This window comes from Centrocercus urophasianus, unplaced genomic scaffold (genome assembly GCF_019232065.1).
Source record: "Centrocercus urophasianus isolate 14NV4802_14NV808 unplaced genomic scaffold, USGS_Curo_1.0 seq_22, whole genome shotgun sequence".
Taxonomy (NCBI): domain Eukaryota; kingdom Metazoa; phylum Chordata; class Aves; order Galliformes; family Phasianidae; genus Centrocercus; species Centrocercus urophasianus.
In genome coordinates, this window is record NW_024884778.1 from 14,582,943 (window position 1) to 14,605,950 (window position 23,008).

Here is a 23,008-nt window from a genome sequence, read left to right on the forward strand (position 1 = left end):
AACGAAACTTGGTAAAGCCGCCGCTATGGCACCCGCGGCCGGGCGTGGCGCAAAAGAAGCGCGTGCTCCGCCCCTCGTGCAGCGCCGGTCCGGCCCTCCGCTCCGGGGCCTCGAGAGCACGGCGGGCTCCGCCCCGTCACGCGCCCGGCCCCATCCGCTGTGCCGTCAGTGCCGCGCGCCGCGGCCGACCGTGTCGCCATGAGCGGGCTCCTGGTGCGCGCCCTGCGCGCCGCGCTGCCCGGCCCCGCCGCCGTCCGCCGCCTGCGAACCGCCGCGCCGCGGCCTGCCTACGCCAAGGAGCTCTTCCTGGGGGCGTTGCGCAAGGTGAGCGCGGCACGTTCGGGGCACCGGCTGACTGCTAACGGCGCCTTGCGGCGGGCGGGGCTCGGCCCCCTCGGCGCCGCGGGGCGGGAGGGGTCGCGTCCGTACTTCGCGGTGGCACCGCGGGCGGGTCGGCGCCGGGTGGCTCTGAGGGCCCCGCAGGGATTCCGGGCCGAGCGGCCCTCGATCTGCGCCCGGGTGGCCCCGCGGGTGCCCGCCCGTTGCCTGGCTGTGCCGGCGGTGCCGTGGGCCGGGCAGCTGCGTGCCGCACATGTGTCGGCTCGCTGGGAGCTGCGGGTGGGTCTGGGGCTGTGCGACTGTGAGCGGTGTGACGGCCGGACGTTTCAGTGCGAGGTTTGCGGGGTGCGCCTCACCGGGCTGGCGGGTCTCCTGAATCTGCAGTGTTACCGACAGCGCCGAGTTTAACGACGAAGTATTGAGAGCTCGTGGAGCGGGGAGTCGCAGTCAGGCTGTGTCCCACGAGGTGCCTGTTGGTGTGTGCCTTTTTCCACTCAAATTTCAATAGAGCAGTCTTCTGAAAAAGCATGGCGTTGATCAGATCCAGAGAGACCCGGAGAGCAGCAAATCCAGGTGAACCTCATGAGGTGTAATTAGTGCAACGCCGAGTGCAGGTGTGGGGCCTGGCAACCCTGCCATCCCCAATGTGAGAAGGAAGGGGACGGAGTCTTAGCAGGGTGTGCGTGGCAGGACAAGGGGAAATGCTTTCAAACCGAAGGAGGAGAGATTTAAATTGGACTTAAGGAAGAATTTTTGTACTTTGGAGTACTTTACTGAGGCACTGGCACCGAGAGGCTGTGGTGAGGAGGCCCTGGAGACTCCAAGGTCAGGCTGGGCAGGCCCTGAGTGCTGCATGGAGCTGCAGGTGTCCCTGCTCAGCATGGGGGAGTGGGGCCAGGTGGGCTGTGAGGGTCCCTCCCGGCTCTAACAATTCTGTATGTTGATTGCTTGGAAGTTTTTGTTTATTCAGACCCACCGGGTTGTGCCACTCCCAGTCTATGATCAGAATGGTTGTATGAAGAATCTGACTTGCTGAGAGGATGATCAAGAGCAGCATAGAACAGCACCCCCACATCTGTGTACCCGCAATGTAGAACACTGTATTGCCAAGATGATTCTGATGCAGATGGAAACTGTTTTTAATTCCAAAGTGGGATTAAGTTGACAAAACTAACGATTAACAAAGAATTTCTGTATCTTTAGAATTCTTGAAATCTCTGTTTTCCGCTCGGTGTCTCTGATGTGCTTCGGTATGAAGTTTAGTCAAGTCCTGTTCATTGCATCAGATAAAATTTCTGAACGCTCAGCACAGTCCTTGATTTTCACAGATCTTAGAGCCTGGTATTTGAAGGACTTGCGCTCTTGAGTTTTTCTTTCAATTGCTTTAGGGCTTTTTTGTTTCTGTTTTTGGTTGTGTTTTTTTTTTTTTAATTAAAAAAAAATGTCTGTTATTTTAGGAAGAAGTTTTCCCTTACCCAGAAATTAGCAAAGAAGAACTACAGGAGATCAACCAGTTTGTAGGACCTGTAGAAAAATTCTTCGCTGAAGAAGGTATAATTATTACTTGTGTGATTTAGTGATTACAAAGTAGTTTAACTGTAGCAATTAAGATTATTAAAATTTACATAGATAAGTTGCTTTGTGCATGTGTTTCCAGAAGCAGAATAATGTCGATGATGCAGGCATGTTAATTTATGGCTTCTTTGTAAAGGACTATTTGGATGCTCTTGAGAAGAAATAAATCTTTAAAATAAATAAAAGAAGCAAGGGAGTTGAAAGGATTCAGAGGTAGGATTTGAAATGGTGTTTAGTTTCTCTGCATATTGCCATTTACCACTTGAGATATTGCAAGTTCTGTGTGAAACATTTTACTTGTTGTATTGTACTAAACCTATTCTCAGTAAAGTTCACTGTAGACATTCATAAATGGTAACTCTTTGAGAAGCAATGAAAAATCAAAAGCCTTTATGTGTATTCCTATTTTCAGGAGTAGTAATTCTGTTTGGAAAAGTCACATTAGCTGTGTGCAGTCCAGATAGGGTTGCAGGTGTTCCTTCTATTATTGGTGCAATAGATGAGCCAGCTCTAGAACAGCTGGAGAAAATTGTTTTTTACAAACAGCGATCTCTGAGTCAGTTAATAAGGGTCAGCTGAGACTTCCTGCTGACAAAGATAGCAGGACTGGATTGCGGGCGCTGTGGGAGATTGAAGAAGCTGTAATGTCAATGTCACAGGTGATGATTTATGAGATACAGGTAATTTTAGCATTACAATCATACAGATTACACATTTTAATTCTTTGCTTTGTTGGGAAACGACATTTATCGAGTAAAAAAGAGAAAAGGGAGAAATAAAACTATCCGATTGTGACACCTGAACAGAAGGTAGGAATTGATCATCTTTGTTTGCATTTATGGCTGTTTCTTTTTAATGATTAGGACAATTTGTGGGTGTGGTATAAAATAGATGAGGGGAGCAGCCGTAGGTGCTTGGAAACCTGATGTGTGGTTGGCAGTGGATAACCAAAGAAGTTCAGTGCAGCCATCATTCCAAGCTTGGCAGTCTGTGGTGCAGAGGTCTGGGTGTAATGGGGGAGGAAGGAATGACCGCACTGTTCTTCCTGGAAGAGCCACTGGCATATGGATCTTCTACAGCATAACTTAAATCTGTGTGGGGAAAAAAATCTCCTCAAAAATGTCTTTCTTTTCTGAATGGCCTCACTTGGAAGAGGATCTGACTGCTTAGCTGCATACCCCTATTACATTTCATACAGAAATTACAGAATCATTTAACCAGGGTGAATGGGAAGTTCCTTTAGGAACACGCTGCTGCTTTTGCAGAGTTACTCTTTTCTGGGTGCTCCCTGGAAAGATGGCTTACATTCCTTGTGCTGTAGCTGACACCTTTCCTCAGCTGCCTACTGTGATTCTGGTATATTTTCCCTGTCACTGTACAGAACCGCTGTGGTAATCTCCTAAGAATTCAAATGCCTCATAAGAACAAGAGTTGTGTAATTAACCCATTTCGCAGTCATATGCCATTCTATGATTCCATGATTAAGTACTTCTAAACTATGACCATGGTATAGTTCAGGAAGAAATGCCTAACTTATTGTAGTCATTGAGTCCTGGGCTGTACGCATCTGAGGTAATGAAACAAAAATGAGATTTTTTCCCCACTTCCAAGTCTTTTCCTTAGGTCTGTCATGATCTGATTGTCATAGTTGGTGTTCTGGGAGCTTCCAGTATGTTCTGTGGTTTGGCTTTAATGGTGTATGTAGTAAGGTGGGGTGATCAGGTGGAGTGTTGGTTTCATGGCAGGTTAGGTTCTTCTTAATGCTTTCAGTTTATTTCGTGAGTAAAGTTGGTGATTCCTGAAAACTAGAAAATACCCTTTGGGAAAGTGATTGCTCGTTAATTTGTATCATGTCTCTCCTGAAGGACAAAACCTCTTGAAATGCTTGCTTTCTGGAAACAGAGTTGGACTTCTAGCAGGAGTATATAGGACTGTAGATGTGCTGTCAGCATTCAAAGACTGGAAAGTGTTTTGCTCTGCTGGGTGGAGGACTGGTTGGGGCAGCAGGCTGAGACTGTTAATCTTACAGCCATCTTAGGGTTTGAGATTTCCAGCCATGAGGGGTTGGAGGCAAATGGAATGGTTCATAACATCAGGCTAAACCTAGAAAAATAACTCTTTTGACCTTAGGGATGAGGTGTACGTAAGTATGTGTGTGATGCAACAAGCACAATATTACTAAGCTGCTTCAGAAATCATCTGTAGGGTAATTAGACGAGGGAGAGGCGTGCTGTTCTTGCAGCCCTTTTTTCTGCAGGCTATTTCAGTTCTTCTCAAGCTGGTATTTAGGTTAGAGGGCACAGTGCCGGTGACTCATGAACACAGTGACCTTAGCTCTGATTTGAGAGCGCTGTGATCTCAGGGCTTTTTTCTGTGCTGAAAATCAAGGTTTTAAATTATTAAACCTTCTGTATTTATAGTGGACTCCAAGAAGATTGATCAAGATGCAAAAATCCCACCTGAAACTTTGAAAGGACTGGGGGATCTTGGTCTCTTTGGCATGCAGATTCCGGAGGAATATGGTGAGTAAGTGATCAAAAAGAATCACCCAGTGACCCGTGACAAGATAGTTTGGATCTCACATAATGTGTCTGTAATATCCTTGGTGCATTCTTGTGGCTCTCCAGTTAACAGAGGTGTGGGCACCAAGGGTGTCAGTAGGGTGCTGTGTGCTCTCCTGGCTTAGAGGTACCTGAATTGGGTAGCTACCTGTACAAGGTGTGCATTCTCCCTGGCATGGCATTTTCCTTTCTGTTCAATTTTTGGTGGTAGTGGAGCTTGATGTTCTGTGGGACTTGCAGTATCAGCTGATGATTTCTAAAATTACACCAGGTACAGACAACAGTGTCTCATGGAAGGGATTTGTCAAAGCTGTCATTCACAGATAGGAATGTGTTTGACTATACAGTTACTGAAGTGTAGTGCCTAGTGATTCAGTGTAGCTTTTGTGTAAAAACAGTACTGAACACAAAGCTTATGTCTTTAAGGGAGTTACAGACAGTAGTTACTCAGTGGGTTAACTCTTAAACTTGCAATGGCAAGAAAATTACAATCATATTCTGATGCATTTTGAAAATGTGATTGAAACTGGTTCATGACTTGAAATATACAAAATAATGAAAGAGATGCTTGTGTTGTCTGCTTTCAAGTGTAAAAGAAGATAATAATTCAAAGGAAGATAATGGAACTGGGTTTGACAATCTGCAGAAACTAGTTTCAGTGGGGGAGATACCTGATTTTTGAAGAGAACAGTGTGAAACAGCATATTTTAAGAATGCTGTGTAGAGCTGGAGACATACCTCAGTGTCTGTTTGCTGATGAGGTAATACCCTGTTTTGGTAGTGGCTTTTGTTTGTTGTTTTATTGTATTAATATACCTGGTGCTGCTGAGCTCCACTGATTTCAACTCCTTAAAGAGATTTTATACAGATCAGAGTATTCTGGACAGCTTGCACATAATGTGTCATTATGTGATCTCTGCTTAATTGTTAATGCTTTTGGAATGCATTAGAAATCCTGTAAAGTGTTTTTCAGTGGGTATTTAGAGTATGGCAAGGTGAAGAGGCAGTAGGATGGAGAAGAGATCTGCAAGCTCTGTCAAGATTTTATTTTCAGGCTGTCTTGGACAGAGCACCTTAACCCACATGGGGAGAGTGGGCAATTGGGAATTAAGAAGCATACTGAGAAGGCAGGAAGTTAATGTCTGATGAAAGGAGGTGCTGGAAGCAGAGAACAAAGGAGAAACTCAGAAACTCAGATCATGAGAAAGCATCGTGGCATTGAAAATGTAATTTACTGTTAATTAGAAATTAGTATCTGACTTAAAATCCTTAATAAATTATTATTACTTTTTGTTTTGTGCTGCTATATAATACTCTGTCAGCTTCTGTTTTTTAAAAGCTTTCAGTCCATTCATGGTACTTGCAGAAAATCATAGTCCTGGTGTCTGGTATTCATATAAGCTGGATAAAAATCAGATTGCTACAAACAAGTTACTTTTCTCACTGCACCATAACTAATACACTTACGATGAGGTTATTTCCTGGTTTTTGTTGTTTAAACCTGCTGTATTTTTGCTAGAGGTGCCTGTTGTACTTGAAAAATCTTCAGTCATATAATTGGTGCTTTGTTCATTGCATGGTATTTTTTGTAAGGGTTTGTAGCAGTGGTGTATTTGCATTTAAAATGCAGAACTTTAATGGGAAAATGGAGCTCATGCACATGGTGTAGGAGTTTTCTCTTTGTCTTGTCATCTCTGCGCTCAGTGTGCACACATCAGTCCTCTGAGCTCAGCGCTCATCCTGGTGCCTCTCAGGGTGGGAAAAGAAAGAGCTGTGGCTGGGTGGGACTCTGACTTCTAATGATCTGAGTGTGCTGTGAAGGAAGAGGCTGTAAGGAGCAGTGATTGGATTGAATGGCATCAAGGGGACTTGTTCTGGCCTTTATTTCATGCACAGAAAATAGCAGCACTATTGAGACGTCTGCTGAAATTCGGGTGTTTGTTATCCTGACTTCTGTCGCTGTCTCTCGTAAAGGATTATAAACCCAGAAACCTGGGCAAAAGATTCTCTTGATGAGATCAAATTGTTTATTCAGTAGCAGACATAGTAGTCTTAAGTTACGGGAAGTGGGACCAGTGGTGCTGAGGTCATCGTGTCCTTGAACGCTGCACTCAGACGGGTGCATGTGTGACGTGTCCTCTGCTCTTCCCATGTTCCTTACCAGCAGCCTCGGTACTTTCAGCAGCAGATCACAAAATGCCTCCAAAAGGAGACTTTGGTGTCAAGTTTTTCTTGAAAATGTCTTTTTTTTTTTTTTTTTTTTTTTTTTTCTTTTTAATTAAAAGCATCTTTTGAAGTGTTGCATTTCATTCTCCTTCAGTGCCCGTTTAAGGTCTCACTGGAGATCTGCTCCATGTCACTTCCTGCCGTTCCCACCGGCGCTGGGACAGCCTGGCTGAGTGCCCTGCGTGTGCCCTGTGCAGCACTGCTTCCCCTGCTGCCTCCTGCTGGGTGGCTGCACAGCTCTGCCGGGTTTCCTTGCCTGCTTCTGTAAGGTCACAAAATAATTTTATCCTGGATGCACAGAAATTTAGAATGGAGACATTTCTGTACCAAATCTTTTACTGTTTTCACATGGAGACTGTTTAACTGGCCTGTCCTACCATTTGGTGGATTATGCTGTGTTTGCTGTGCATTCCTGAGCACAGACGATGTGCTTTTTTCAACAGAACTACATTCAGCTCTTTGACACAAGAGCAGCAGCGTGGCAGTTGTTTGTGGACGCAGTCTATACGTAGGTGTACAGTGTTATTTTAATTTTTGAGTGGGAGGGGGTGAGTTGAAGTCCAAGGTATGTGCTTGGAATAAAGCACAGTGTTTGTTGCAGGTGGTCTCGGGCTGTCAAACACCATGTATGCACGGCTGGGAGAAATCATCTCGTTAGATGGATCGATCGCAGTGACTCTGGCAGCTCACCAGGCTATTGGGCTGAAGGTAAAGCTCTTATGTCGAGTAGTTCTGTGCGACGTGCGTAGAAAAGGTGAGAGGACGTTTGTGTACGTGTGGGCTGTGAGTACCCTACAGCAAATCAGAGTGAAACGATCCCAAGCTTTGTGAACAATAAAATACTGAAAACAGTAAAATATCGGCAGGGCTGACATCATGGGAAGTCGTGCAGAGAATTCAGTTGTCGTTGAATGAGGCCGCATGTTGTGGGAAGTAAGCAGAGAAAACCTACCTGAGAGCAGCGTGTTGTGGCCAGCATGAATTTCAAACTGATTTTCTGTGTAGCCTTAGGGATCTAACACTAACAGCTTTTATGATGGATGGCTGGTAGTATTCTGAAGCTTAAAATAGCACAGAGGTCTTCAGAATAAAAAATTGAGCAGATTAAAAATGAGTGCGTGTTCCTCACCTTACAGTGCCCCTCTGCAGTGAGCTGCCTGGGCTGCAGAGCAGTCTGGTGAGGAGTGCAGTGTCAGATGCTGCTGCTCTTTCTCCTGCTTTGACCAGTTTGGATCAGTTGACATTAATCCTTCCTCATTTGTTGGGTATCGATATTTTATCTGCTTGATCATAAGAACCCCCTGTACAGAAAATAAGTACAACTCTCTACAAAAAGAAGTAATTAAAATAAAATTAATGCTTTTTGAGGGTGTAGTGAAACAATCCAGAAACTAGGTAAATCGTGTTCTGTTCTCTGATTTGGAGCTTCTGGAATTGATGCTTTTTGATTTACTTATTTAAATAAAACCGTAATGAAGGTATGACAAGTCACGAAGGGAGGACTGTCTCTGTGCCTTTCAGAGCAACAGTTACATCTTCACTTAAGGCATAAGGATCCAAAAATCTCCCTGAGAGGGCAGCCTTAACAGTGAGCTGCTTCCTGGGGCCCTCTGAACAGCTGTTACTTTGGCATCTTTTAATGCCAGATCAGTAATAATGTCCGTTTGTTATTAAACTTTTTTTTAGTATTGCCTTTTTATGCCGTGTAATTTGTAGATGAAGATTCCTGAAGTTGGTACAGTTTGCCAGTTTCAGTTCTGCTGACGTAGCTTGATGCTGAGAAGTTTTCTCCTAATTCTTTGTATAGGGAATCCTGATTACTGGCACTGATGAGCAGAAAGCCAAGTATCTGCCTAAGCTGGCATCTGGGGAGCACATTGCAGCTTTTTGTCTCACTGAACCTGGAAGGTACTGCTTTTGCAACTATGAAATCTTCAGAAAGCACCAAAACACCAAAATGATACTTTCTTTACTGCCTGATTGCTTTGTCACTGTATCAAATCTTTGCTAATTTGTGCCTGTGGTCTCTGTGTATGTCAGTATCCATTTTTAAAACCTTGTAATTTGTCTTTTCCCCCCTGCTTATGGCAGCCTTTAGGAAATCACTCACCAGTGTTTGATGGTAGCTGCATTAATGCTCTCAGTTATTCCCAGCTCAACTCTTCATCTACTTTTAAAAATAATGTGCTGTGACTTTCAGTTCTTCAAAATCATAAAAGCCTGCACCAGTATTGAAGGTGCTACCAAAAACAATAAGAAGGATTTTTGGTCTACTGTTAGAGTTTAGACAAGGTGTCTTCGGAGCAGCAACTTCTTTTTGAAGGCAGGGTTGTATTTGAGTTTACTCTTCGATAAAACCAGCGAGTTCTGTCACTGCAGAAGAGGAGGTTTTATTAAAATCATGCAGGCAGATGGTTTGCTGTGGGTGGCTGAAGGCACTGGTGGAGGGACAGAGCAGTCTTGAAGGTGAATCTCACCTACCTGTACAATGCAGTAGTTTCCAACTGTCTTTTCTGACACCTTCTCTGCTAATATGCCTTGCAGTGACTGATTCACTTGCTTATCTTCATGCTGTTGTGATATAGATTTCTTTCCATTAGCAGTGCTGACTTCTACTCATAAGCCCAGCTTTGACCCTCTAAAAACTGTTCTGTTTGCGAGCAGAATACGCACCAGTAACATTTAAGCTTTTGGCAAAGTCATCCATGCAAGGGACTTTGAAATAATGTGCAGGAAGAAAACAAGAGCTGACTGTGTTCTGAAAGCCCCCTTACAACTTTATTTAGCCTTGTATTATTTTTGAAAATTGCTAGTCTGGTAAGTGCACCTTCAGTCTCTGTTGGTACTTCTGTTCTGGCACACAGGAGCATCATTTTTGCAGCTGAATTTTAAAACTTTGATCCTATTAAAGCATCAGCTGAGATCTTGGTGTTCCAGGAACTTGACTGTCTACAGCTGAAAGCCCAGTGTGAGACTCTGTTGTGTTCAAATTTGTTTCAAGGGGGAAATGATGTGCTTCTCACCTATGTAATAAGGTGATGATCAAGGAGAGTGCTTAAACATTTAATCACAGAACAGCAATTCTCGATGTCTTTGTTGTAATTTGCCTGCAGTTTTATTCCTGTAGAAAGCATGCGATGTGCCCAAATGTTTGTTGATGGAGTCCTGTCGCATATTCATCTGTTTTTCATTTCTGCTGAGCCTTTTTTTCTGTTAGGATATCCAAGCAGGGTGTAAGCTTTTGAAGAGTAGCTTACATGTTATAAACTTGGTTGTGCTTTAGGGTAACAGGTTCAGCATATGGCCTAATAGCTGATAGTGCAGCCCAACAAAGGTGCTTACGTGGCGTTCTGATGCTTGGGTCAGCTGATTAGGTGGATAACAGAAGTTAATCAGCAGAAATGTCCCCCTCAGGGTGACTTAAGTAGAATTCATCAGTATTTTTGAATCTAGGAAGTTTTCTTGTTATTTACAAATGAAAATTGATATTGTACCATTGCATACAATTATTAACCCTTTTTTTTTTAAAAAAAAAAAAAAAAAAAAGATGGGAAGGAGGGGGGAAAAAAGCAATTCTGTTTCCTAAAACACGTTTATGTCCTTAAACACTAATGAACAACTTGTTTTGCTTTTAGTGGAAGTGATGCTGCATCCATCCAGACAAGAGCAACCCTCAGTGAAGATGGGAAATACTACTTATTAAATGGTTCCAAGGTATCCACTCACAGACTGGAAATATATTTTTTGTTAAGAGTTTATAGAAAACACTCTAGTCTATTGCAGCGTTATCATTTGTTTTACCAAGTAAGATTCTAGCTGGGCAACTGCATTGGACTTTGAGGGTCTCCAAACTGGTGAAGAATGACCATGGGCCAGGCAGAAAAGTGCACAACTCAGGGAATAACTTTGAACTCTTAGTGATGAACATACAGACCACCCTCCCATCAAGTTCCTTCTCTCGTTTGTAGGGTGGATGAATTAGCTCTCCTGTGACACCATAGGTGAAGAGGTACCTGACACCTTATTTTCCCCTTCTTTCATTCTTCGTCATGCCAGATTTTGTAGTTACTTTTGGAAGAAAAAATCAGCAGTGAATTAGAAATTGGACTGCTTGGACCATTTTAAAACTGGCAAAATACTCTTGAAAGATACACAGTGTGCTGCATTCAGCAGTATTTGATGGTTATGATCTGAAGTTTTTGTAATGTTTGTCTGTCAGGTGACACCATCTGTGGAGGTCATAAATATGTGGCTTAAAACTTAGTATTTTTCATCAAAGGTAAAACTGTACTGGGCAGAGAGGGGCCTGGAGCCTGTATTGCTCTTGCACCCCTCACGTGCCATACACAAAAGGCTGCACAAGCTTTTGGGAAAATGCACTGTTTAATTCAGTTCTATTACAAATTATTTGTACAGTTGCTCCAAACTGACCATACTCCAATCAACTATCTTTGGAAACAGTTTAACAAGGCCAAAGTAGTAGCAGAGCACTCATTAGGTTGTAAAGAAGGAAACAATTTGTTTTTGCTCCGTTCATTGCTGACATCTGTTAGAAAATAATTAAGAACAGTGGTAGTAAACTCAAAATGAGTGTATTTCTTTCCCCTCTGAAAACAGGTTTGGATATCGAACGGCGGCCTTGCCAGTGTTTTCACAGTGTTTGCTAGGACAGAGATTGTTGAGAAGGATGGACAAGTCAAAGACAAAATCACTGCTTTCATCGTAGAGCGAGATTTTGGTGGAGTCACACACGGGAAACCTGAGGATAAGTTAGGCATTCGAGGCTCCAATAGTAAGAATCATTTAAAATTGTCAACAGAAATTGTTTTAATACTTCTGTTTGTTAAGATCATCTGAATTCAAAGGCAAATCAGTATCTTCTCCATGTATCAGTGTAAGTTTCATGTTTCTTTACCTAGCTTTTCTTCTGAGTCCTTCCTCATGCAGGCTCTGAAATAAGAAATCCATATTGTACAATTCTTTTCTGCACACCTGAAGCTGCACTTTCATGCAGTGAAATAACTCAGAAGATTCAGTAACCAAGTAACTTTAATCTAGAAGTAAGTTTTCATAGGTTTTTCTTCAACTTACTGATGGTTGCACGTTTTCACAGTCTATCATTTGGGCTTTATCGTGGTATCAATTCCATAAAATAGAGTCAAAACTATAGTTCTGTAGTTTATGTACATTAATTCTATTGAGTATTTTATATCAGTAATTGATGTCAGCTACAATCATTTCCTAAATCCAAGCTCCTTTGGCAAAGTTTCATAATCTCTCATTCGCAGTACAGTAGGAAAACTTTACTTTTTGTTACAAAAGTCTGTTGTGTTCCTGACACCTTTTAAATATTTTTGCACTATGATTCAACAGTTACTAACAAACTAACTCTGTGTTTCAGCCTGTGAAGTGCATTTTGAAAACACTAAAGTGCCTGTAGAGAACGTGCTTGGAGAAGTAGGAGGAGGATTTAAGGTAAGCAGGAACCAGCAGTAACAATTCTTTCAGGTCTGAAGATTTATTCTTATTTGTTAAACTGTACTACAGTTTCCTCATTGGTAGTATCAACACTCCCAAACAAGAACAGAATTCTCAGTTTAGCTGATGTGCCTGGTATTATTCACTGGTTTCAGCAGGGTAGTGCATGAACGTGCCATAAGCTCTGAGTTGGGTATCCGTAAAATCCTTGACCAGATCCTGCTTGTGTTTGGTTTTTAGTATAGGAAACGCTCTGCTCTCTTCTGGAGAGGAAGGAACTTCTAACAGAGCTTACACACTCAGCTGTCATCTTCTTCTGCAGCCAGAATTGGATTGTAGAAGGGGGAAGACAGAAATGAGTGTAACAGGAAATAGTTCAAGGAAAGTCTGTCCAGACAGCAGCCAAGGTACCAGAGAATGACAGTGAGGTTTCCCAGGACCAGATTATAGAGCACAGGGTGCAGGGAGGACACTGCAATGCTGCTGCAGGTGTGGCTTCTCTTCATTGCACCCAAGCAGTGTGGTACCTTAAGGACAGTACTGCTCACTTTCTCTGAGTCTGATGTGTGGATTTGGAAAACTCTCCTTAATGGTCCTTGCAGTTTTCTTACTGCTCCAATAGCATTCAGCTCCAGCTCTAAATTCTAAATAGAATTCCCTCCAATGTAGTTAACATAAGAAAAGGTAGGTTTCACAATTTTTTCTTCATATAATGACCACAATTTAAAAGGTAGTGGTGGCTTTTTGCTAAACTTAACAGTGTCTGTCTTTGAACTGAGTCATTTATGTTTCCCTTGAAAAGCAATAGTACTGAACTTCATCATCTTTATACAGTGTGGGTCTGTATTTCATTTCTGCACTTCTCATCTTGTTCCCCTTCTTGTACATTGCTGTAAGACTCAGCAGAATTTTGACAAGCTAATTGCTGTTTGAGACAGACACATATTCCCAAAATGTATTTTGAATGAGCATCTTACCTCACCAAAATTCTGCCTTCTGTAGGCAGGAGTCCTTTGTTTTGCTTCAGGATGACTTTTTAAAAGAATTAGTACATTTTAACAGCTTTTGGTGGGTGGGTGTTACAGCCTGCCCAAGGGTAAGACTAAGACGAGACTGCTGAATGTAGAGTGAAAATATAAAAGAAAAATTGAATGGGTATTTGTGCTTCTAAGTAGAATTTCTGCCTTCCTCCTCTGTAACAGCAGAGACAAGCTGCAGCACAAGTATAAACGTGTGCCTTTTTGCTGTGCAATACAGAACAGATATTTCTCTGTCTGGGGGCTTCTTCTGGGCTGTTTTCTCCAGCTCAGCCTTCTGAAATCCAATACCTTGTCCATTTTTCAGTACAGAAATGACTGAATAATGAGTAACTGAATCATCAGCATCAGAAAACTGTTTTGTGTATGAAATCAGATGTGCTAGGTTGTCTGAAATACCTGGTTTTAAAGCATTTCTGGTGAGATGCTCAATGCTGCACTGACTGCCCAGTTTGAGGACTGGTATTGCAGGTAAGAAGTGTAAGTGGTGATGAATGAAATCCAAGAAACACTAAAAACATGAAGCCAGAGAGCAGTTTTTCACCTTAAACAAAAAAGCTCTTTTTATTTTTACAGGTTGCCATGAATATCCTGAACAGTGGAAGATTCAGCATGGGCAGTGCATCTGCTGGAGTGATTAAAAAATTGATAGGTGAGTGAGTTAGGTGTTCTGGATTACTGCATGCCATGGGAAAAAAATCTGATCTGTGTAAGGTATGTGATAGTGCTAATTCAATACAGTAACATTTATCTTGATCAGAACATCACTACTGGCAGTCATAACATACTTTGATGTATTTAAAGCACTAATTTTAAGTTTTGATTTAAAAACTTGTAAAAAACTGAAGATGATGCCTCTGTTACAGTTATTCTGAGGTAATGAATTCTTACATAACAGATATCTGACTGCTTTTAGGCAGTGTAGCCTCCTTTCAAATTTCAGTCATGTTCAAGGCTTACACGCACTACTAAGTACTAAAATTGGCTTCTACCAATAGTTACCAAAATACTAACAGCATCTCTCAAAAAAGAAATTAGCGTTACAATGTGCTTCCTGTGAGCACATTTGGCATGGTGGGTGGGTCTTGTTTAAAAGCCTTTGGCACAGCACCCCCAGACTCGATCGTGCAGGCATTCTGAGGGTGTTTTTCACTGTGTGCTGTTGCTGAAGCAGTAGGGGTTGATCAGTCAGTAGAAAAACACCGCTTCCATAGAGCAGGAATGATGCATCACAGCAATGATAGCTGTACTATTTTGAGATTATTGTTCTGTGGTGTTTTGTTTTGTTTTGAAGAACTGACAGCAGAGCACGCTTGTACCAGGAAACAATTCAATAAGAAACTGAGCGAGTTTGGATTAATTCAGGTAATTAAAAAAAAATGAAATGCTCCATCTCTGTGCTTTGCTTAGGTGCTGTGACACAGACTGTGCTGAGATCCTTTAGAGTGTACTAGATTAAAAAAACACAAGAGGTGCTGCATTTCTATAAATTCAGTGCAGATTTCTGTACATTGATCTTTTATGTAATTTTAAGTGAATAACAAATGAAGCAAGTTCTTTAAAATTTTTCATGACTGCTTTGCAGTAGTACTTTTATTAAGTATTATTGAATAATGTGTTAAAACATAGGAAAATATACTCTTCAGTTTCAGCATTGTTGCAAGCTTGGCTACATCAGTGTATGCATCAGTGTGTATGACTTCTTTCATTCCTATCTGACAGGAGAAGTTTTGTTTTATGGCTGTGAAAGCGTACGTAATGGAGAGCATGGCTTACCTCACAGCAGGAATGATGGACAGGCCAGGCCTCCCAGACTGCTCCGTGGAGGCAGCCATGGTCAAGGTAATTAATCTTACTGAAGGACTTGCCAACAGTGCTGAGCCAATAAGGACAAACACCTTTCTTGATTTTCAGTCTACATTACAGATTGCATAGAGGCTCAGGTATTACTCTAGATGTACATACAAAGACTCAGCTAGATTTAAAAATTAAAAAAAGACTTCTGTTTCCATACGTTACAAAGTACCTTATGTTCAGGTTTGTATCCCCACACAAAAGTCAGGCTGCATATAGCACATTTGGCATATTGGGGTCCTCTTGAATTCTCTTTCTATGCAATTTCACACACAAAAAAAGTGCTTAAGTTTTATTTCCAGCTACAGACCTGATTAGGGAGCTTCCCTCCTGCTTTGAATGCAGAATTCAAACTCGGCGAGAGCCAGGCCCTCTCTGAAGGAGTGTGGCTTTTTAAGGCATTCCTGCAGCACACAGGTGGGTGCCATAGGCTGGCAGTGCAGCCTTGAAGAGAAGTCAGAAGTTTCAGCCCCCATGCTGGTCTTCTGCTGAGTTCAGGACATGTGCCTGTGAAGTGAGGCAATGTAAAGCACTCAGAAAGACCAGCTGTTTGTTCTTTCAGCTTGTGGCTCTGACCCCCATGGAAACATTGCCTTATTGAGAAGTTTATGTGGATTGCAAATATAGGAGACGTTCATTTTTCGAGTAACTTTTCATGTTGACACTGAAGCACAAGAATATTATTGCAGGAAAGCTTTATACAGGACTACTGTAGAAGCACTACAGAATGTTACAGTAATGGTGCACAGATAGAATCCTTCCAAATCCAGCGCTACTTCCTGTTTTAACTTGCAGTGTAGTATCAAAGCTATGACGTCTGTTCTTACTGTGTGAACCGCGGTAACTGAATGCTGTTAATGGCAGGTGTTCAGCTCTGAAGGTGCGTGGGCTTGTGTAAGTGAAGCTCTGCAAATTCTTGGAGGCCTCGGCTATATGAAGGATTACCCCTATGAACGCTATCTCAGAGATTCCAGGATACTGCTCATTTTTGAGGCAAGTATGAATATGCTGTTTGTTTTACCAGAAACTGACAGAAACACACACACCTTCTGTAAGCCTGAGGTGAAACAAATCCAGCACAGTACTTGTTTGAGTAGGCCTTTGTCTGGTGGCTCTGAATTCTGTAATGGTTGGAATAAGCCTGAAGAACTAATCCTGTTTTCTTTGGTGATATACGTAGTGTTTTTCCTATAATAAACTTGGAGACGATGGATTGTATAGATTAACCACAAAGTGTGGGCTCATTAGGAACTGACTTTGCCCTTGGAAAGAACTTGTATCGCAGTACTGTAATAAACTGTTTGTTTCCTCTCAAAGGGGGGGGCATCTTCTGGATGTTTTGGACAAAACTGACTGTACCTGTTTCAGATACCCCAGCGTGGAAATGAAGTCCCAGCTCATGCTTTGGGGTGGTGGTAATTTTGAACGTGTTGGGGAATTCTGAATTATTAAAAGCACTGCTTAACATAGAACTTAAAACTATTTTAGCTGGCAAGTGAAAATCAGTTTATGTTCAGCAAATCGTAGTGATTGCATATGGTGAATTGTGGTGAAATCAGAGTGTATGCTTAGGCAAGAGAGAATGAAACGTTCTCACTCTGTCCAGCGTATTCTGAAAGCGCTTCACTGCTTTTATTCTCATTTCTCTAATATGTGCAGTAGGATTTGGTAAGAGGCACAGGCAAAACTTTTTATTTTCACACAACTTCTCTAATAGGATTTTCTGACTCTTGCTTGCATCTAAGCTGCTCTTTTCTGAGACTGTGCAGCCTTTCCTCTGTGTGCTGCATAGAAGCAAAGCAGGGAAGCTCACAGATGATTAATTTGGAAGTTTCACCTTGTTGATGTGTGTATGTATAATACAAAATGTTAGTTGTGAAGTTTGTTCTCTACTGTTTGCAAGTGGGATTATCATCTGCATGATTCACATGAGTTTTTCTTGGGGAGACTGTGTAGAAATCAGTGTTTGTCTCCTGTTGTCAGGGCAGCAAAGATCTCAGCTGGAAGTGAATGCAAGCAAGAACATTCAAACAGGATTTGAGCTTGAACCCTGCCCCCAGCTGTTTGTGGAAATCTCACATAAGTAGGAAGAGTCAACTCCAGTACTGACTAGAGCAAAAACTGCCAGCATGTAACATCCTCCTCTGTTGGATTGGCTTTAGGAAGTGTTGTGTTCAACAACACATTTCAATATCTCAGTTCATTTTCTCACTAATCTTCCCTGTTCATGAAGTTATTTTCTTGCTATCTGCGTTAAGGCAATCAATCTTACAGTGGATTCCTGAACGTCACGTTTGTACAGGCTCATGATCTCCATTTCCTGATCTGCTTTTGCTTTCCAAATGATCATAATGAACACAAAGGAATATTTAAGTATTCCTTTACTGGAACAATACAGAAGTTATTTTTTCATCCAGGTGCATTCAGCCTGGTTTCCTTCTAGCTCCGTTACAAATGCATGGCTAATAACGAAAAGCTCAACTCCTTCACAATCAGAGGAGGTCAGACTTTCATCACTCAGTGAGCTAAAGGAGAAGTTTGCAAACATTCACGGATTGGTAAAGAGTGACCTTTTAAAACTGATGCTGTGTAGCATTAGAAGGGGAAGATCAGCTCGAAGACCTGCTTAGAAATATTTGTTACATTGTGAAATGTATGGAAGTAAATAGTTAACAAAAGAACCTCTCTTTAAAACCATGCATGTACTTAGAAAAGGCAAAACCATTTACCTACCTGTTATGGCCACATTACTACTACCTGTTTTGTCTGCTGTGCATCTCTAACATAATTGTACCTTAAAGTAATGCATGTTAGAATGTTCCCAGGAAAAGGAGGGAAGTTATGTAGGCAGTGAAAGCAGCATTGAAACAAGGAAATACATAAAATGTTAGCACAGCATATCCAGATTTTTTGAATACTAAAAACACTTTATTTGATACTACATATCAGTTTGATGTTATTGATATATTACTGGTTGTTTTGCAGGGAACAAATGAAATCCTGCGAATGTATATTGCTCTGACGGGTATGCAGCATGCAGGCAGAATCTTAACTGACAAAATTAAGTATGTTCTTATTTATTGCTAATAGTTTTTCATGAACTAAACAGTGATAATTTTAACTGTATCTAAGGGGAAAATGGTTGGAAAAAAACTGCATTTCTTATTAAGTTCTCTGAAGGGCAGTTCAATGTATAGGGGTCTGGTTTTTTTCTTTTTAGTTGGCATTATTTTATATATTTAGGAATCTTTGCTGACTGTGTTACCTTATATTTCCAGCTTGTGTACGATTATAAGACCAGTAATTAAAACAACTTAAGATTTTATACCAAAGTGTTATTTGTAAGACAGAGTGCATACACAGACTGGTGTCTGCAACTCACTGTACTGACACGAGGAACGGGCCATGCTGAGTGCTTTTAAGGCTGTGTGGTTCTCTGGACTTGATAGTAAAATGGAATCAAAAGATGAAAACACTGCAGATAACTAGATAATGCATTTATCCTGAAACTTCCCTTGCAAACCAGCAAATGTATTTCAGCAGCTGTTTTTTACTCAACATTTTAGAGAAATCAAGAAAGGAAACATAGGATTGGCACTGCAGGAGTTGGTAAACAAAGTAAGGGACTCAACGGGCAGAAAAGTGGATTATGGGATAATGGAAGAACGAGGTGGATTGGTGCATCCCAGCCTCCAGGTAAGAGCCAGGCATTGCTCTTCTATGTTTGATTCCCTTGGAGGCTTGTCACAACTTTGTGTCTGTTGATGCAGAATGAAGTATGATTAGGAAGGGGGAGATGTGCAAATCTAAGCAAGTGTTTGTATTATTTCAGAGGTAAGTAACCATGTTACAACTCTGTGCTTGCAACAAATCCAGGTTTATATCAATTTCAAGTAATATCTACAAACTGCTCTACGTAATATGCTCAGCTGTATAACACATTACTTTCCTGTTTAATGGTAATGTGGTTGTAACTATGAATTTTGGTGATCTATGGACACACTTGCTTCATCACTTAATTCTTAGGGCCAAGAAGAAAAAAGGTTTTGGTGGTTTTTTGTTTTGTTTTTAAAGTTGCTAGTAGGGAAGGAAAGATTATTATATATTCTTCCTATGGTGTTTTGTAATGATCTGAGATGTGTAATGAAATCATTTTTTGTCAGCATTTGTGGCCCCAGCTCAGCTGTGTCAGGCACACATGTAAGAGCATTTGCTAATCCTGTGCTGTGCACACGGCCCTGCTTTCACCACAGATAAACACAGTGTGTCCTGCAGTGCCACCAGTGTACGTGGGTGGCTTGTGTTAACAGCAGTGATGCTGACCTACCTTGTGCACTGGGTGGGAGCACCTCTAATACCTCCAACGTGAAGACCATAGCCATTCATATTACAAGAACCAATTAGCAATTGCATTCAAGAATTAATAAAAGCCAAACATGGCACTGGAAACTCTCCTACCTCCTTACCAGCAAAGTTTGAAAACATGGGCAATAGCACACAATACTGACTTTCAGGGGTTTTGTAGCATGCAGTACGTAAAATATGAATCGGGTTTGTTGGGCAGAAGGTGCACAGACTTTTTTCAAACTATTATCTGTGTAAGCATAAAGAAGACTACACTGAAAAGTTATATCAGAAGTTATACTGAAAAGTAAAATCAAACTGCTTAATGCTTATCTTATTGCTGAAGAAATGTGCTTCAACTGGCTTTTAACTGAGTGTTAAGAACACCGTAGTTGGCAAGAGAAAAATTTAACAGATAAAAGGAATACAACTATGCAGTAGTTTTCCACTCTGTGGTTTATAATCCCATTAAGTACACAGGCCAAGTCTCTATCCTTGATAGCTGGGGAAATGTAAAACGCTGAAGTCTTAAAAGGGAATTCTTTTCATTGACTAGAAGTGGCACACACAAATCCCAGCATGTTGGTTATCCAAGCATCCCATTTCTGGTAAAGACTTTTGCTGTAGGTTTTCATTTACCTTTGGAGAATGTTCAAATTGTTTAAATGTACTCAATATTTTAAGTATGTATTTGTCTGTTTTATTTTTTAGGAGAGTGGCAAGAAACTTGAGGAAAATGTTTATTATTTTGGAACTACAGTGAGAGGCCTCCTCACTAGGTTTGGCAAGGTAACAACAGTATCGTGTTGAGTTTTATCTTTGAACTTTTCCTCAACTGGTCGCACTGCAATATAGAGTGGACAGTGTATGGCTAGAGCCAGGATTTCCTTTGCACAACTGATAGCTGTTGACTGAGAAAACATTCTCCAACTCTACACTAACTTGATGTAACAAACAACTTTCACTTACTTAAGCAATCACTGGGATCAGGTTAATGTGTCCTTATATTCCTGTAAGCACAAATTCACAGCTTGTGGCTGTGGCTATTCTAAGTATGCTGCTGTAAGCAGTCACTGGAATCCATTTCCCAAAAGAAGAGCTGTACCAGCGTGCTTTCTGTTATGGTTATTCATTCATATTATACAGCAAATACAGAATTACACCATGCAAAGCAGCTTAGCTAAAATGGGAGCTACAGCTACCCCAGATTTATGAGTTCTGAGCATGCTTACTAGACTGCGCCACTCAGCATTAACAAATGTGTTTGGTTGTTGTTTGGGGGTAGATAGAAATTCAAGTGCCAAAAACCCCTCTGTGATTTAGCATTTACCAAAGGAGTTCCTGGCTGCAGCCAGGAAGTCTGGAAAAGGTGGAGCATATTTAATCATAGGAGTGGAAATTCAGTGTAATAACTTACCTGTCTATGCTCTAAATAAGCATGAACATAAATACAAAGTATGGAAAAAAGCAATCTGACTGAAGCCTATAACCTGATCATTTTTATTCTTCTAGACAATAGTGGATGAGCAGTTGGCTCTGAAGAGAGTGGCAGATATTTGTATTAATTTGTATGCCATGACAGCAGCTATTTCCAGAGCAAGCCGGTCCATCAGCATTGGCCTAAGAAACCACGACCATGAAGTAAGTGTGCTTCAGTATCAGTCACAGCCATGCAACATCTGTGCCCAGGGGTTTCCCTAACACAGCAGTGATTAGGATCATTCTGTCTAGTTGCATGTTTTATGAGTAAGGTGCAATATATTTATGCTTAGACCTTTCCTTGAGATGTTAACCTGGATAACTTGTACAAGTCTCTAACGAGCTGCTTTTTCCTCGACTGGCCAACTTCCCCTCCCCCCTGAAATACAGCCGTTGCATTCTTTGCCTCACAAGGTGATGCGGTTCTAAAAAGCGTGCTGAGCTGTCAGACATTGCATGCTCATGTCTCACACTGCCTAAAACCTCAGTGACAAATAGTTTTCATTACACTAAAGCTACACTCTGCGTTTGTGAAGGATGTGCACCTACTGCAGCAAACTCCCATGGAACTCCAATGAAACTGCACCCGTTTGTTTCTCAACTGATTCACGCCTGGGTACAGCAACCACCCCACTTACCTCCAACCACACCACTTACCTCTCCATTCTCTGAGCATACAAGCTGCCATATTATCCATATCCTTTGACCTACATAACACTTATGAATGAATTAGGGCTTCACACACTCTCTTAACCCTTCTAGCATCATGCTGTTCTTCCCAAATTCTTTCCACATTATCGACTATTAAAAATTATTACAACTTTTTCTTACTAAATGTCTCGACAGTAAAATGAGAGACTTTGACACATTGGAGATGATAGTGCAGCTCATGTAAGGTTTCATAGTTACAATTACGCTGCATAACAATTAAGTTTGCTTCAGTTAATTGTGAGACAAATCCAAACTGATGAATTTCAGTGGTCCTGAGATTTCAGATCTTGTGTGAAAGTCCTGCTGAACTTAGTAGCACCAATGTCTTCCAGTCAGTATCCAGTGAGGGGGCCATCCCAGCACTGTGATGCAGTAGCTGTGGGAAATAAATAACTGAGCTTGCAGCATACACCACTCTTACAGGGCTCCTTATCTAAGACACAAACTACATATTATCTAGCAACTTAGAGTATTGTATTTTTCCTGCATTGTTTTGTTTATGAAATTAAAACTTTAAAACTACTAAATTAATACTCTATTTTGCAGGTGCTTCTTACAAATATCTTCTGCAGCGAAGCATATTTCAAGAATAATTATGCCATGGCTCAACTGCAAAAATGTAAGCTTTATAAAATGCATTTTGTACTCAGTGGCTTTCGCAGTTTCTCAACTAAAGTAGGTATTTTTGATATAACCATAGAACAGTTCTGCTCTGCCTTTAATTAGGATGAGGAACAGAACTGGTGAGTGGAACAGTCTCTGCTCTTATAGATGAATCCAGTCTTGGGATAAACTATTTTTTCAGCTGTGGTGAAGAAGAATTATTAGTAACAAATACTCCTGTGAATATTAAGTAACAATTGGGTATGACTTGTTCATCTGAATACTAACCAATGGGGGATTTGCTTTGGGAATGACTCAGTCAGCCATAATCAGAATCGTTTTAGAATTTTCCTACCAGTGATGTTCAGACACTTAAATTTGTGTTCTGCAATCCTTTTTGAAAGAAATTTAGAACAACAGCTCTTTTGCTTTTCTGTAGATGCAGATGAAAATCTGGATGACTACATTAAAAAGGCTGCAAAACAGGTACTGGAAAAGAGAGCTTATATCTGTTCACACCCACTGGACAGGACATTCTAATTACTTCATTGACAGCTAATATTGATGAATGTAACACAAACAGCAACTATTTTTCTCCAGTTCAAGTATTTGACACCTTAAAAACAACTGTTTCATGAGTTTACAAAATGTAATTAGCTGTATCTGTAAAATAAGACTAAAACCAACTTCATTCATATAAAGAGGATGAAGAAAGAAATTACTGTAATCTTCAAGTTTTATTTTTAGAAATATGTTTTGTTATCTTTGATGCCAAATAAAAATCAATTGACATCCAGACTG

The 23,008-nt window shown here is 41.2% G+C and overlaps 2 protein-coding genes across 2 annotated transcripts in view; one reads left to right on the forward strand and one right to left on the reverse strand.

The window, feature by feature from the left end:
- Nucleotides 1-198: 198 nt before the first annotated feature.
- ACAD9 (acyl-CoA dehydrogenase family member 9) lies at nucleotides 199-22,925 on the forward strand. Its single transcript, XM_042823235.1, has 18 exons — nucleotides 199-324; nucleotides 1,797-1,890; nucleotides 4,335-4,436; nucleotides 7,303-7,409; nucleotides 8,509-8,609; nucleotides 10,337-10,415; nucleotides 11,319-11,493; nucleotides 12,103-12,176; nucleotides 13,793-13,868; nucleotides 14,511-14,581; nucleotides 14,939-15,058; nucleotides 15,935-16,063; nucleotides 18,056-18,135; nucleotides 18,637-18,766; nucleotides 20,126-20,203; nucleotides 20,927-21,055; nucleotides 22,151-22,223; nucleotides 22,647-22,925. The coding sequence occupies exons 1-18, from the start codon at nucleotides 199-201 to the stop codon at nucleotides 22,745-22,747; spliced, it is 1,845 nt and encodes a 614-aa protein (XP_042679169.1). The 3' UTR covers nucleotides 22,748-22,925.
- CFAP92 (cilia and flagella associated protein 92 (putative)) overlaps nucleotides 17,977-23,008 on the reverse strand; it is a 29,702-nt gene continuing 24,670 nt past the window's right edge. The window contains exon 18 of the mRNA XM_042823231.1: nucleotides 17,977-21,980. Coding sequence (XP_042679165.1) covers nucleotides 21,937-21,980 — 44 coding nt within the window. The 3' untranslated portion in view covers nucleotides 17,977-21,936. The remainder of the gene's footprint in view (nucleotides 21,981-23,008) is intronic.

What these genes read in the sequence shown, in the direction of transcription:
- ACAD9 (XM_042823235.1), top strand. Translation starts at nt 199, where the DNA reads ATGAGCGGGCTCCTGGTGCGCGCCCTGCGCGCCGCGCTGCCCGGCCCC. An exon ending in TCCTGGGGGCGTTGCGCAAG is followed by an intron (nt 325 to 1,796) that starts GTGAGCGCGGCA and finishes CTGTTATTTTAG; the next exon opens with GAAGAAGTTTTCCCTTACCC. An exon ending in CATGGCTCAACTGCAAAAAT is followed by an intron (nt 22,224 to 22,646) that starts GTAAGCTTTATA and finishes GCTTTTCTGTAG; the next exon opens with ATGCAGATGAAAATCTGGAT.